At 46.9% G+C, this 15,325-nt stretch overlaps 1 protein-coding gene across 1 annotated transcript in view; it reads right to left on the bottom strand.

Annotated features, from left to right (window-relative positions):
• Nucleotides 1–5,534: 5,534 nt before the first annotated feature.
• The window catches only part of rfx6 (regulatory factor X, 6), a 26,892-nt gene continuing 17,101 nt past the window's right edge, over nt 5,535–15,325 (bottom strand). The window contains exons 17-20 of the mRNA XM_056294128.1: nt 14,778–15,096; nt 6,260–6,621; nt 5,878–6,078; nt 5,535–5,692 (exon numbers count right to left, since the gene is read on the bottom strand). Of these exons, the coding sequence (XP_056150103.1) occupies nt 5,535–5,692; nt 5,878–6,078; nt 6,260–6,621; nt 14,778–15,096 (1,040 nt within the window). The remainder of the gene's footprint in view (nt 5,693–5,877; nt 6,079–6,259; nt 6,622–14,777; nt 15,097–15,325) is intronic.

Genomic DNA, 15,325 nt, shown 5'->3' with positions numbered 1-15,325 from the left:
GTGCCGCAACCCAAGCCAAGCCCGGTTCATTACATGTGGGCCAAGTCTGGCCCACGCAACAGTTGCCAGTGCCGCAACTGAGCCGTCGGTACCAAAAGCGCCCCAGATCAGGCCCAAACGTGTCTGCTGTCTGGTACAGAGACATCCTCTAGGTTTATATTCGCCGTGGGGATATATTTATTGTTTCCACGCGCGGTGCTTTCCTCGCCTTCTTCTTACAGGAACCGTCTGATGGGAGCAACAAACCACGACCCCTTCCCGGTGTGTGCAAACTGCGGAGTTTTGACTCTCACCAGGAGAACGGATGGCGCCAAGCTGTTTCATTTTCCCTCGTCTGTGGAAACCAGGAGATTCTGATCCCATGTTCACACGCGCGCGCGCCCGCACGCACCCGCACGCACACACAGCTGAAATAAATGTTACAATATCTGATGTCACGACACTTTTGACCACTGTTCTGTTTGTGGGGGTGCTGATTGGACGTCGACTCCTTTATTCTCCCCCTGTAAAATAAATTAAATTCTCCTGTTTCAGTGCCACTAATGTTACTCGTTGTTTTACTCTTAAAGATATAATCTGTTACTAGCACAATATGAGTAACTACCGGCTGCTCCCGTTAGGGGGCGCCACAGCGGATCATCCGTTTCCATCTCTTCCTGTCCTCTGCATCTTCCTCTGTCACCACCAGCCACCTGCATGTCCTCCCTCACCACATCCATACACCTCCTCTTTGGCCTTCCTCTTCTCCTCTTCCCTGGCAGCTCCATGTTCAGCATCCTTCTCCCAGTATACCCAGCATCTCTCCTCCACACATGTCCACACCATCTCCATCTTGTCATGACAATATGAGCAACAAATCTCTGAAATACGTTTTATTTTTTAATCAGGAAAATTCTTTATTCATAAACAGGGGTTTTTAGGTTCACGACCATCTTCCCCTCTTCTTTTTTATTTATGTTTTTGGAGGGAATTTAAGTCAGTTCAGTGCTTAGCAGGACGGTTAAGCAGCAACAGGAAGAGCAGCAGGTTCTCAGAATATTACAGAAACATATTTGATGAGACCCCCTCATGTCAAACCAATCCCCCCCCCCGTTTTCTTTTCCTTTTTTTTGGATTTTATTTATTTTTCAGATTTGTATTTATTTTTGTATTGTTGCTATAAATATTTAATTTTCAACTTATTTAGAATGTCATCCATCAAAAACTAATTAGAATTAAAAGAACAAATAAATAAATAATAATAAAGTAAAATAACAAAAAAAATAAAATATATATATATATAGATAGATAGATAGATAGATAGCTAGATATACATATATATATAGATAGATATACAGATATATATATAGCTAGATATACAGATATATATATATAGCTATATATAGATATACAGCTATATATAGATAGATACAGATATATATATATATATATATATATATATATAGATAGATAGATAGCTAGATATACAGATATATATATATATATAGATAGATAGATAGATATACATATATATATAGATAGATAGATAGATAGATAGATAGATAGATAGATAGAAAGACATATATATATATATCTATTCCGTAGTGCATGCGTGCTGTGCAGCCTCGTCCGGTCGCAGGGGAAGGGCCACATATGGGAGCTGCCGAGTGGCCCTAATGCAAAGTTCTAGTTAAACATTGGCCCAAAGTTTGCCCTCCACCTTCTGTTGTTTTTACACCAAAGGCCCCGCAATTGTTGGAGGCGTTATTGACTTAGTAATTAAAGTATTTTAACATAGGGATTCTGTAATCATTACATATGCCGCCATCTGGCCCTGTGTGGGGACATGAGGGCCTGAAATGGATTTTCCTGCCCAGCAGATAAGGCGGGACGGCAGGCTGAGCAGGAAGGACCATATCGCCATCAGTCACGTGACGCGGCCAGGCCGGGGCTCAGCCTCCGGGTTTTTAATTAACACGCTGCCGTTCGTTACATACAAGGTTTCCAGCTAAGACGCTAGAGAGCGGGCTGCCGGGACCACATAAATCACTGGCACCGGACTTGACATAGTCCCCCACGAGCGCTGAGACGGTTTCGGACGGAGGGTTGAGTCCGTTTCTCCTGTAACGAGGCGACCAGTGAACACACACTTCTGTTGTGTCCTATTTAGTACACAACAGCCGACTCCTGTCAGATAACGTAGAGGTGGAATACTATGTACCCCCCCCCTCTCTCTCTCTCTCGCTTTCTCTCTCTCTGTGCCTCCCCCCCTCGCTCTCCCCTCCTCTCTCTCTCTCTGTCTGTTTCTCCCTCTGCCCTCGCTCTCCCCTCCTCTCTCTCTCTCTCTCTCTCTCTCTCTCTCTCTCTGTCTCTCCCTCTGTGCCTCTCTCCCCTCCTCTCTCTCCGTCTGTCTCTCCCTCTGTGCCTCTCCTCCCCTCCTCTCTCTCTCTCCCTCTGTGCCTCTCTTTCTCTCCCTCTGTGCCTCTCTCCCCTCCTCTCTGTCTCTCCCTCTGTGCCTCCCTCTCTTTCCGTTTCTCCCTCTGTGCCTCTCTCTCTCTCTCCCTGTCTGTCTCTCCCTGTGCCGCTCTCTCTCTTTCTGTTTCTCCCTCTGTACCTCTCTCTCCCCTCCTCCCTCTCTGTCCCTGTCTCTCCCTCTGTGCCTCTCTCTCCCTGTCTGTCTCTCCCTGTGCCGCTCTCTCTCTTTCCGTCTCTCCCTCTGTACCTCTCTCCCCTCCTCTCTCTCTGTCCCTGTCTCTCCCTCTGTGCCGCTCTCTCTTTTTCCGTCTCTCCCTCTGTGCTTCTCCCCTCCTCTCTCCGTCTGTCTGTCTGTCTGTCTTTCTGTTTCTCTGTCTGTCTCTCTGTATCTCTCTCTCTGTGTCTTTCTGTCTGTGTCTGTCTGTCTGTTTTTGTCTCTCCCTCTGTTGCCTCTCTCTCTCTGTCTCACCGTCTCTCTCTATCCCTCTGTCTCCTCTCTCTCTCTGTTCTCTCTCTGTCTCACTCTCTGTCTGTCTATCTCTCTCTCTCTCTCAATATTTTAGTCAACACTTTTATCAGAGCTACATCTCCCTCCATTGTGTCATGGAGAAACCAGATAATTGCAAATAAAAAGCCGCCCCAACTTCCATCCACGGTCTCTGCTCGTGCTTCCGGCCTGTAATCTGTCACTTCAGCCATTCAAGAGTCATGTGTTTGGAGGTTTGACACAGGGTCTTTGAATCAGGTTAGATAAGAAATGTTCTATCGGGTTTTATTGACTCGAAGTCAATCTGCTCTGGAGGCAAACAGCAGCAAACATACAAACTGCCCCCCTCCTCCCCTGTTCCCCGTAATGACCCAGAGTGAAAGGCCAAACATACAAGTAAGTGAGGAGCTTGGAGGCGACGGTTCACCTGTTGTAGGGTGAACAGTTGGAGTAATTTTGTGGTAATTCTCATGATGGTGTCCACAATCATACCCATCTAATATACGCTGGTCCTGCTTTCTTTTTCAAATGTGATCATATAAACCGCAAAAGGATAAATTAGCGTCATAAAAGGGAAAAAATAAAGGCAACCTAAATAACATCAAGTAACCAATGGTGTCATGTGCACAAACTGGAGTTCTGGACTTGTGGGCGAGTGTCCCGGCGTCTTACCTGTACAATGTTTACCCGTGTAAAATGTCCTCCCTAAACAAATCAACAAGTAGCACATATTCAGTGTGAATAATCCTACAGATTGATGCTTCAGTAAGCGTTGACGGACGCTGTAGCAGCGGCACCAGGTCCTGGGAGGCATGAGAAGACTGGAAAGAGTGAAACCTGTGAACTGATTCCAACTGGATTTAAAGTGGAACTTTATGAAGTTAAGGCTTTTATAACATTTAGAGCATAATGCAACAATAAAAGCAAGAATCTACAACCATAACGTACATAACAGCAAAACCAAATGACAAAAATGAAACACTAATTTTCATATATTAATTTTTTTATAAGCTTCTTGAACGTGTTTCTTTCTGCAGCAGCTGAGACAGATCTATCAAGTTAGTCCTGCTTTTTACTGATAATGATCATTGAATTAGTGATATAAATTTGCCACATGCTTATTACATTCTGAATACATCCCTACAGGATAAACCATCCAACTTCCACATAATACACATGAGCTGCCTGTTCCTTAATCTCGCACATTATTGTACCTGACTTAAGTATAACCCATTGTGTTGGACAACTGAATACTAAATGAGTGGTTTTCTCTTCACATGGTTAAAGAGTTTGTCATGCTGCTTTTTCTCCAAAGCCCTGCTGAGAACTTGGTGGTAAAGTTGTCCCGGTATATGGACATCCCTGCACTGGTTACACTCGCCAAGGTGCTGTGTAAGAGTCATGGTATTTGTAATACACATGAAAACTTGACATTTGAATAATGATAGTGACGTGAACATGAGCCAAATGTATGCTATTCTCACTGAATAAAATATTAAACGATGAAAGCATTCGAGAATTGGTTGAAGAAATCAATTGCAAGTAGAATAACTTAGGTTCTTGGGCCAGTCACCTGTTTCGAACAAATTGCACGAGTGTTCAGTTTCCACACAACCTATCCTCCACAGCAGGGTATGGGATTAGGCTATTACAGAAAAGTGTATACTATATAAAATATCAAGACTACTACAGGAAACTGCTGACTTGCAAAATCCAGGAGTATTAAAATAACAGCAGTACAGGAAACTGGAGGCTGGGACTAAAACACTTCACTCACACTGCCTGTTTTGACAAAAAACATGTAATGTCACCAAGGCTCAGCGTTTTCGGTATTTATTTTTCAAAGCCATCCAGCATGCCGAATTTCACCACAAGAGGACACTGTTACGTAACCTCACACGAACAGGAACAACTTTTGGATCCGTGGAAACATAAAATCTGAGTGAAAATCAGTTTAAACCGATCTGCTCCTTTTAAAAAATTTGGGTATTTTTCGGTGAAAATCGGTAAAAACTGAAAACGCTGAGCCTTGAGTGTCACTCACAACAAATCGCCCACATCAGACACATGTCATGCAGCAGACGTACTCATTGCTTTGCCATTCATAGCAAGTCAGCAAAATTACTTAATAGTAAAGACACCATAGTTGCAATATATTTAGAATTAAAAGAGTAAACCTAAAAATAGAAAACCCTGCATATTAATGGTGTGTTAAGAGCCAACCGAGCCACATTTGCTGGTGCCCAGCACCCCATAGTGGGGGACCTGGTTTTATTTTTGTCCCTTGAAGCCAACCATAAAAAAATATGAAGTTGTCTCTTAGGAGCATAATTATGTTAAAAAAGACAAAGGTATCCACCACCCTCTCCCTCCAAGGTGTGACAGATTGACCTGAGAAAGGTATTTTAGTTACGGAAGGCAACAATATCAGCGGTGACTGCCCTTTTTCTGTCATTTGGTTGCTGCTTTAATCCAAATCCCTGAACATGTCCCCCTGCACCCCCCCCCACGACCTTTCCTTCATGGGTGCATGTATACATTTGGCGTGCAGGGTGCATCAACTATTTTTCCGACAGCGTATGTGTTACCACAGTCATGACACACCTCCTGCACCCATGAAAACAGTGTTGATAGGCGGCAGTGATGTCACCAGATCACGCCCCTCTGAAGATGGCGTCCCGCGCTGGGGCAGGAGAAGCACATCCTGGGAGTGGAACTGAGCAGGCCCTCCATACATGCAGTGGGCCGACACTGGAGATGGAAAGTGACAAGAGGCAGAGGGAAAAAAACAACACAAACAATGTCAAACAGTGTGCGCAGAGGGCATTCAGATTCACACATGCCGTCGCTAAAAATAAGCTTAATCAGTCAATCATCCAACGGCAAGCCATCATCCAACATCAGCCCATCATCCAATGTTATGTTCTGATCCTGACCTCCCCCTGATTCCGGCTCAGTGTAGTATGGCCCTGAGGTTTTCCTTCCTGGGTTGTCAAGGATGTTGAGGGGGTCATGGACCTCAGAGTATGCCGGAGGGAATGGGCGGAGATTTCCCACACTGCTGATGACAGACACGTGCTGGTCCACCAATGACGTCATACGCTGGGTGTCCAGGTAATTGCTATTGCCATAGTAACCTGCCACAACATGAAACTCTGGTGACCATTTGTGCTATGTAGAAATGTTGTAATTTGTGTTATTTGGTTTGTGTATGCAGAGTTTAGCTGCAACCACTGAGTTGTCAAACTGCACCTACTCTTTGGGAACTTGACAGGTACATGAAAGTAAAATCTGAATGCAGTACCTATGAGGACTTACCACTGTGTCCTGAGGCAGAGTAGCCATGGTCGTGACAGTCGGCCACTGAAGGATTGAGGCCAGCCCCCACAAATTCATATCCCTCTGCTGAGTCAATCATTTGGGCTGCCACCTGGGCATCCATCCCCTGGTCTGGGGTACTGTGTGCTGGATCTGAGCTGTAGCCTGATGTGGGCCGGGCCACAGAGCCATACGCTGCCATGGCACAGCTACCACCGTTGGATGACTGATGATGACTACTGTTGAAGAAAACATTTTTAGCCGGGTGCTGGTCATTGAGGGACAGGTATCGAGAGACGTGGTAGGGCAGGGGTGACGACTGAGACTGAACTGAAATGAGCCCCTGGGTCTGTGTGTGATGCCTGAAAACAGATACAAACAAACAAACAAACAAAATCATCCCCAGGTAGAGAAACAATGTGACAGCAGTATTCTGACTGATCAGGAGTACCAGGGTTACAAAGTGAAAAATCCATGATGGATACACAGGGATTTACCAGCTAATTACAAATCTGCCATTAAAGCTACAATCCTGAGGGTCGTTTTTTCTTTTTTGGGGGGGGGGGCAGGATTTTTTTCTCCCCAATTGTACCTGGCCAATTACCCCACTCTTCCGAGCCGTCCCTCTGCTGATCCAGGGGAGGGCTGCAGACTACCACACGCCTCCTCCGATACATGCGGAGTCACCAGCCGCTTCTTTTCACCCGACAGTGAGGAGTTTCGCCAGGGGGACGTAGCGCGTGGGAGGGTCACGCTATTCCCCCCAGTTCCCCCCCCCCAAACAGGCGCCCGACCGACCGACCAGAGGAGGCGCTAGTGCAGCGACCAGGACACATACCCACATCCGGCGTTCCCCCCGCAGACACGACCGATTGTGTCTGTAGGGACGCCCGACCAAGCTGGAGGTAACATGGGGATTCGAACCGGTGATCCCCGTGTTGGTGGGCAACGGAATAGACCGCTATGCTACCCAGACGCCCTGAAGGCCGTTTTTTTAATCTACTGATATTGTTTTGATCATGGTCGCTACGTTGGCGTTGGACCACCCTGAAGTGAAGTGATAAATTCAACATGAAACGGTGCTACTGTTTCCGCACCTTTCCTATTACCAGACAATACAAAACAACAGTTTTAGGTGCTTTAGTTTCTGTTGGTAGAGGTCTTCTACAAGCTTGGTCTGTCTCAGGCAGAAATACTTCTTCTTCTTCTTCCACCTCGCTGCTATCTCCCTTTTCTCCACATTTGGCTGCCATAATGAAAACTTTAACAACTACAAAAAACTTTCATCATGTGTGTGGTTTAGTCATTGTCTTAAATATATCAGTAATATAAAATATAAAAAAACGACTTATGTTTAAAATGTAACTCAAGTTCAACTTAATTTTCATGTGTGCCGGACCACAATGAAATTGTTGTGCTCCGGCTTTTTCTGCCTTAAAACAAAAGACACGACGACAAAGGATACAACATCCCAAAAAAAAAAAAAAACCCAAAAAAAACCCAGCTAATCATATCCACAAAATCTTCATAGTTGTGGTTTTATCTAAAATTCAGACTAAGCAGGGCTCCCATTCTTTGTTAAAAAAAAAAATCCTCTTCCGGGACTTTTCAAGGAGATTTTCCGGGACTTTCACTTGGATGTACGTGACAGCTGTTGCTCATGAAAGTCATACTATTCAGTACCAGCTATCAGTGGACGCCTTGACGGTCTGGACTGTGTAACTTTTAGCTGGTCACTGAACATACCGCCCAGACCTCCAGCACTGAAGTACCATCTCAGTGAACATCCCGCCCAGACCTCCAGCACTGAAGTACCATCTCAGTGAACATACCACCAAGACCTCCAGCACTGAAGTACCATCTCAGTGAACATACCGCCCAGACCTCCAGCACTGAAGTACCATCTCAGTGAACATCCCGCCCAGACATCCAGCACTGAAGTACCATCTCAGTGAACATACCACCAAGACCTCCAGCACTGAAGTACCATCTCAGTGAACATCCCGCCCGGACCTCCAGCACTGAAGTACCATCTCAGTGAACATCCCGCCCAGACCTCCAGCACTGAAGTACCATCTCAGTGAACATACCACCAAGACCTCCAGCACTGAAGTACCATCTCAGTGAACATCCCGCCCAGACCTCCAGCACTGAAGTACCATCTCAGTGAACATACCACCCAGACCTCCAGCACTGAAGTACCATCTCAGTGAACATACCACCCAGACCTCCAGCACTGAAGTACCATCTCAGTGAACATACCACCCAGACCTCCAGCACTGAAGTACCATCACAGTGAACATACCACCAAGACCTCCAGCACTGAAGTACCATCACAGTGAACATACCACCAAGACCTCCAGCACTGAAGTACCATCACAGTGAACATACCACCAAGACCTCCAGCACTGAAGTACCATCTCAGTGAACATACCACCAAGGCCTCCAGCACTGAAGTACCATCTCAGTGAACATCCCGCCCAGACCTCCAGCACTGAAGTACCATCTCAGTGAACATCCCGCCCAGACCTCCAGCAGTGAAGTACCATCTCAGTGAACATACCACCAAGGCCTCCAGCACTGAAGTACCATCTCAGTGAACATACCACCAAGGCCTCCAGCACCTAAGTACCGTCTCAGTGAACATACCACCCAGACCTCCAGCACTGAAGTACCATCTCAGTGAACATACCACCAAGACCTCCAGCACTGAAGTACCATCTCAGTGAACATCCCGCCCAGACCTCCAGCACTGAAGTACCATCTCAGTGAACATACCACCCAGACCTCCAGCACTGAAGTACCATCACAGTGAACATACCAACAAGACCTCCAGCACTGAAGTACCATCTCAGTGAACATACCACCAAGACCTCCAGCACTGAAGTACCATCAAAGTGAACATACTGCCCAGACTTCCAGCACTGATGTACCATCTCAGTGAACATACCACCCAGACCTCCAGCACTGATGTACCATCTCAGTGAACATACCACCCAGACCTCCAGCACTGAAGTACCATCTCAGTGAACATACCACCAAGGGCTCCAGCACTGAAGTACCATCTCAGTGAACATCCCGCCCAGACCTCCAGCACTGAAGTACCATCTCAGTGAACATCCCGCCCAGACCTCCAGCACTGAAGTACCATCTCAGTGAACATACCACCAAGGCCTCCAGCACTGAAGTACCGTCTAAGTGAACATACCACCCAGACCTCCAGCACTGAAGTACCATCACAGTGAACATACCACCCAGACCTCCAGCACTGAAATACCATCTCAGTGAACATACCACCAAGACCTCCAGCACTGAAGTACCATCTCAGTGAACATACCGCCCAGATGTCCAGCACTGAAGTACCATCTCAGTGAACATCCCGCCCAGACCTCCAGCACTGAAGTACCATCTCAGTGAACATACCACCCAGACCTCCAGCACTGAAGTACCATCACAGTGAACATACCAACAAGACCTCCAGCACTGAAGTACCATCACAGTGAACATACCACCAAGACCTCCAGCACTGAAGTACCATCAAAGTGAACATACTGCCCAGACCTCCAGCACTGATGTACCATCTCAGTGAACATACCACCCAGACCTCCAGCACTGATGTACCATCTCAGTGAACATCCCGCCCAGACCTCCAGCACTGAAGTACCATCTCAGTGGCTATGGATAAGAAGGTCCAACTGCAGCAAAAAGTTATGCTAAAAATACATCATCTCAGCAGGTTTACATGACATTTTATAAACTGATTTAACAATTTTCAGTGACCCTAATAATATTTCCAGGGTATTTGATCAATTTGATAATTTTCCAGGTGTTTTCCATGACTAGAAAACTAATGTATAAATTTCCAGGTTGTCCAAGACACAATGGAACCCTAATAAGCAGGCTTGGGGAGTAATGGGATACATTAACAGGTGTTACGTAATCAGGATACAAAAGGGTAACTGTATTCCAATACATTCATATCTTGATGCACGCTCAATAATCCAGGTAAGAACATCACAGAAGGTTGAATCAGTTCACCTGGACACAACGTTTATTGACAGAAACGTTTCATCACTCACGTAATGCCCCTTTTCCCCCAGCATGGTGCTGGCTCAACGCCACTCTACTCTATTCGACTCTACTCATTTTACTTTTTGGGATTTGATTTTCCATTGCAGATAGTATCCCCTCACGGCAAAGCCCCGCTGGTCATTTGTGGGCGTGTTGACTAGTTCTTTTTAAAGATGTTATTTATATTTACATAAATATACATGTATTTATATTTATTTATTTATAGTGGTATTTTCATGACACCTTTTAGTATCGGCTCAGCTCACTTGGAACGTCGACGGAGGTGGTACCAAAAAAAAGTACCTGGCACCAGGTACTATCAGTGGAAAAGGGGCATAAGTGACCTCTTCAGTCTCAACTGACTGCAGGTATCCCACCCTTATAAACAATACAGCGGCATAACGACTGAAACCAATGATCCGTTTCATATGCAAATATGGGCGTGACCATTAACTAGAGGTACAATGGTCATGTGTACTATTGACAGAGGGTTAGGGAATAGTTGCAATCACAGCATTGTAAGATGGTGACAGATGTACTCTTAGCCCCCCCCCCCCCCACCCCGGTTCAGGGATGGTCGTTCTCTCTTCACATAGATGGCCTCTTTGACTCCCTATTCAATCCAGCGTTTCTCCTTGTCAAGGATGTGCACATCCTCATCCTTGAAAGAGTGGCCACTGGCCTGTAGGTGGGTGTAGACTGTGGAGATCTGGCCAGCGTCTGTTTAGTTTCCCCTATGTACAAGTTACGGCAGTCCTCCTGGCCCTTAACAGCGTACACTACACTCACCGGCCACTTTATTAGGCACACCTGTCCAACTGCTCGTTAACGCAAATTTCTAATCAGCCAATCACATGGCAGCAACTCAATGCATTTAGGCATGTAGACATGGTCAAGACGATCTGCTGCAGTTCAAACCGAGCATCAGAATGGGGAAGAAAGGTGATTTAAGTGACTTTGAACGTGGCATGGTTGTTGGTGCCAGACGGGCTGGTCTGAGTATTTCAGAAACTGCTGATCTACTGGGATTTTCACGCACAACCATCTCTAGGGTTTACAGAGAATGGTCCGAAAAAGAGAAAATATCCAGTGAGCGGCAGTTCTGTGGGCGAAAACGCCTTGTTGATGCCAGAGGTCAGAGGAGAATGGCCAGACTGCTTCGAGCTGATAGAAAGGCAACAGTAACTCAAATAACCACTCATTACAACTGAGGTATGCAGAAGAGCATCTCTGAACGCACAACACGTCGAACCTTGAGGCAGATGGGCTACAGCAGCAGAAGACCACACCGGGTGCCACTCCTGTCAGCTAAGAACAGGAAACTGAGGCTACAATTCGCACAGGCTCACCAAAATTGGACAATAGAAGATTGGAAAAACGTTGCCTGGTCTGATGAGTCTCGATTTCTGCTGCGACATTCGGATGGTAGGGTCAGAATTTGGCGTCAACAACATGAAAGCATGGATCCATCCTGCCTTGTATCAACGGTTCAGGCTGGTGGTGGTGGTGTAATGGTGTGGGGGGATATTTTCTTGGCACACTTTGGGCCCCTTAGTACCAATTGAGCATCGTGTCAACGCCACAGCCTACCTGAGTATTGTTGCTGACCATGTCCATCCCTTTATGACCACAGTCTTCCCATCTTCTGATGGCTACTTCCAGCAGGATAACGCGCCATGTCATAAAGCTCGAATCATCTCAGACTGGTTTCTTGAACATGACAATGAGTTCACTGTACTCAAATGGCCTCCACAGTCACCAGATCTCAATCCAATAGAGCACCTTTGGGATGTGGTGGACCGGGAGATTTGCATCATGGATATGCAGCCGACAAATCTGCAGCAACTGCGTGATGCTATCATGTCAATATGGACCAAACTCTCTGAGGAATGTTTCCAGTACCTTGTTGAATCTATGCCACGAAGGATTAAGGCAGTTCTGAAGGCAAAAGGGGGTCCAACCCGGTACTAGCAAGGTGTACCTAATAAAGTGGCCAGTGAGTGTATATTGCTCTGTTTGTGCTGGGGGACCCGATCCTTGGGGTGGACCAGCTTCTGGTGCAGGAATCACCACTGTCTAAGCGTAAGCCGGCGGTGATTCCGTATGTGGTGGGAGGTTTTGCAACAGCTGAGATGCGTATTTTCCAAACGCTGTGTCTCAGTTCCTTTCAAACCCCAAAACACTCTGCACCAGAAATGGGTCCACCCCAATCTTTACCACCAATACATTTTTTAAAAAGGGGGGATTATTTTTCAGGATTAAGTTTTAAAATTAATATAAAATAAACGGCTTTTCCCACAGCGCTGCGCAACAGCCGCCGTGGGTTATGCTTCGCATAATGTGGTCACTCACTCACTCCCTCAGTCATGGACGACCTGTCTTTGATATATTAACTATATACATTTCAAAATTCTTCTTAACAATAATAATCTAGATGAGGTGGAAGGAGTCTCTGTCTGTCTTTCCATCCTTCGATTCTCTCGGGAGCCATTCATCCAGTCGCCTTCACAGTTGGCGGGTGTGCCGTGGGTCATGCTTGTTTATACTGCCGCTGTAGCGAATTCGGGGGCAGCCGGGGAACCGCCACAGCTGGGACGCGAACCCGTGTCTCCCGCACCACGGGCGACTACGTTAACCAGTCGACTAAAGGGTCCGACCCGTTAGCCAAGGGCTAGCGAGTCTCCTTGTCCATGGTCGTTACACCACCCATCCCTTAACATACAGACCCGTCCTGTACTTAAAGAAGGAAATGGCGCGTTCCTCGCTGAAGCAAGGAACCTCACCTTGTGGCGAAGTGCTCTGGTGGTTTACCAGAGCACTTTCCCCGGGGTACCAGGGGAACACGGCGAAATTAAAAAAAAAAAGAAGAGTACATTGTGCATTTTTACAATAGTACATTGTTACAGTCATTGAATTTCTTTATTTCTATTTTTTTGTATGTCGCTTTTGTTTGCCAATAGAGCACTTAACTAAGACATGATGTGTGTTTTCTAGAGACACGTTACTCTGACAGGCTAGCTTCCTGTAGGCAGCCGTCTGTAGGGTTGCCAGATCCTTGAAATGGAAATAAGGACCAGGGGACGGGGACAGGGGTTGGATGGATGGGGCGGCGTGGGCATAACAAATATAATGTGCCTTACACTATACAAACATACACACACACACACTCATATATATAATTTATATATAATAAGGAATGATTCCTTATTTTAAGGTACGGTTGGCAACCCTAGCTGTCTAGCCTACTTCATGTTCCCCTTTACGTCAGGGACAGGCAACGTGGTCCAGAAAGGTCCGGTGTGGGTGCAGGTCTTTGTTCCAACCAAGCAGTTACACACCTGATTCTATAGATCCACCAATAGCCTTTGCTAAGGACCTTGATTTGTAGATTAGGACCTTTCTGGACCACGTTGCCTGCCCCTGACTTACGTGAACCTTTCGAGCCTGGCTCATTCTGAACTCATGTGCATCCCTACAGTCGACGAAACTGTTTTTTTGTTTTTTGAAAAATGTTCTCCCCCTTTTTCTCCCCCCGGTTGTGTCCAGCTAATTACCCCACTCTTCCAAGCTGTCCCGATTTCTGCTCCACCCCCTCTGCCGATCCGGGGAGGGCTGCAGACTACCACATGCCTCCCCTGATGCATATGGGGTCGGCAGCCGCTTCTTTTCACCTGACAGTGAGGAGTTTCACCAGGGGGATGTAGCGCATGGGAGGATCACGCTATTCCCCCCCAGTTCCCCCTCCCCCCTGAACAGGCGCCCCCAACTGACCAGAGGAGGCGCTGGTGCAGCGACCAGGACACAGACAACTGTGTCTGTAGGGACGCCCGACCAAGCCGGAGGTAACACAGGGACTCGAACCGCCGATCCCTGTGTTGGCAGGCAACGGAATAGACTGCTATGCTACTGGGATGCCCCATTGAACTGGGGGTCACGGGGGCTGGGTGGGAGGTGGCGGGAGCTGAGACGGGACCGGGTTAAAAGGTAAGTCCCTCACTTTCCGCAGCTAAAGGCGGCAACCCTCCTGACAGGCTGCCCAGATGTGTCTCTGTGGCCCCTTCTTTTGTTCTGGCTTGCATGTAAGGTGACCAGATGCCAACGAACCAGCTGCGGGACCAGCAGCGTGTTTGTGTGGGTGGGACCATGTGGGACACGTATAGACATAGCCTCTACTTTCATTTATAATCCACAGGCCCACTGCCTGAATGTACTTATGACGTTCTTTTCGTCACCCGATGTGTTGATTAATAACACTGTGGATACTCTCCATTCATGTGGCAGGGCTAAAAGAGGGGGTAGGTGTGGGTGCCTTTATACTATCTAGAAGATATATAAAGTGGCCCTCCCAGTCACTCTACCGATAGGGCATTTTAGTGTCTAACGTGCCTGTGACATTAAATACTCTAGATTAGCTAAGTATAGTGAAAGCATAATAAATCCATGTCACCTGAGTGTGGGCTGGTAGCTGAGGCTGGAGGAGCTGGTGGGTGGTATGGGGTAATAAGGGGAGCAGGTCTGAGGTAAGCAGTGGTACAGGCTCTCCTGGTAGGAAGAACAGAGGGTGGACTGGTGGCTCAGGGAAGGCTGGGTGATGGTACCGATGGATGAAGGGAGGCAGGAGGAAGATGAAGAGGAGGAAGAGGAGGCAAGGGATCTCCCAGCCATGGGTCCTTGATTGATGACAGAGCCTCGGTGCACTAGCGTCACTGGAGATATCGGGGGCGTCATCAGGGGACCACTAGCCTGAGACAAGTCCATGTGACCACCTGTGTGTTTTTATGGCAGTAATGGTGGTGGTATGGATATGTGTGTGTGTGTGTGTGTGTGTGTGTGTGTGTGTGTGTGTGTGTGTGTGTGTGTGTGTGTGTGTGTGTGTGCGTGTGTGTGTGTCGGGGGATAAATTAAGGAAAAGTATCACGATAGGAGTATTAGCAAGAAAGACAGGGATAGAAAGTACAATAGTATGCAGAGGAAGTCAGATTCATACAAGATAAT

This window comes from Lampris incognitus, chromosome 15, assembly GCF_029633865.1.
Source record: "Lampris incognitus isolate fLamInc1 chromosome 15, fLamInc1.hap2, whole genome shotgun sequence".
In the NCBI taxonomy this organism is placed as follows: domain Eukaryota; kingdom Metazoa; phylum Chordata; class Actinopteri; order Lampriformes; family Lampridae; genus Lampris; species Lampris incognitus.
This window is presented reverse-complemented; position numbering and strand designations above follow the sequence as displayed.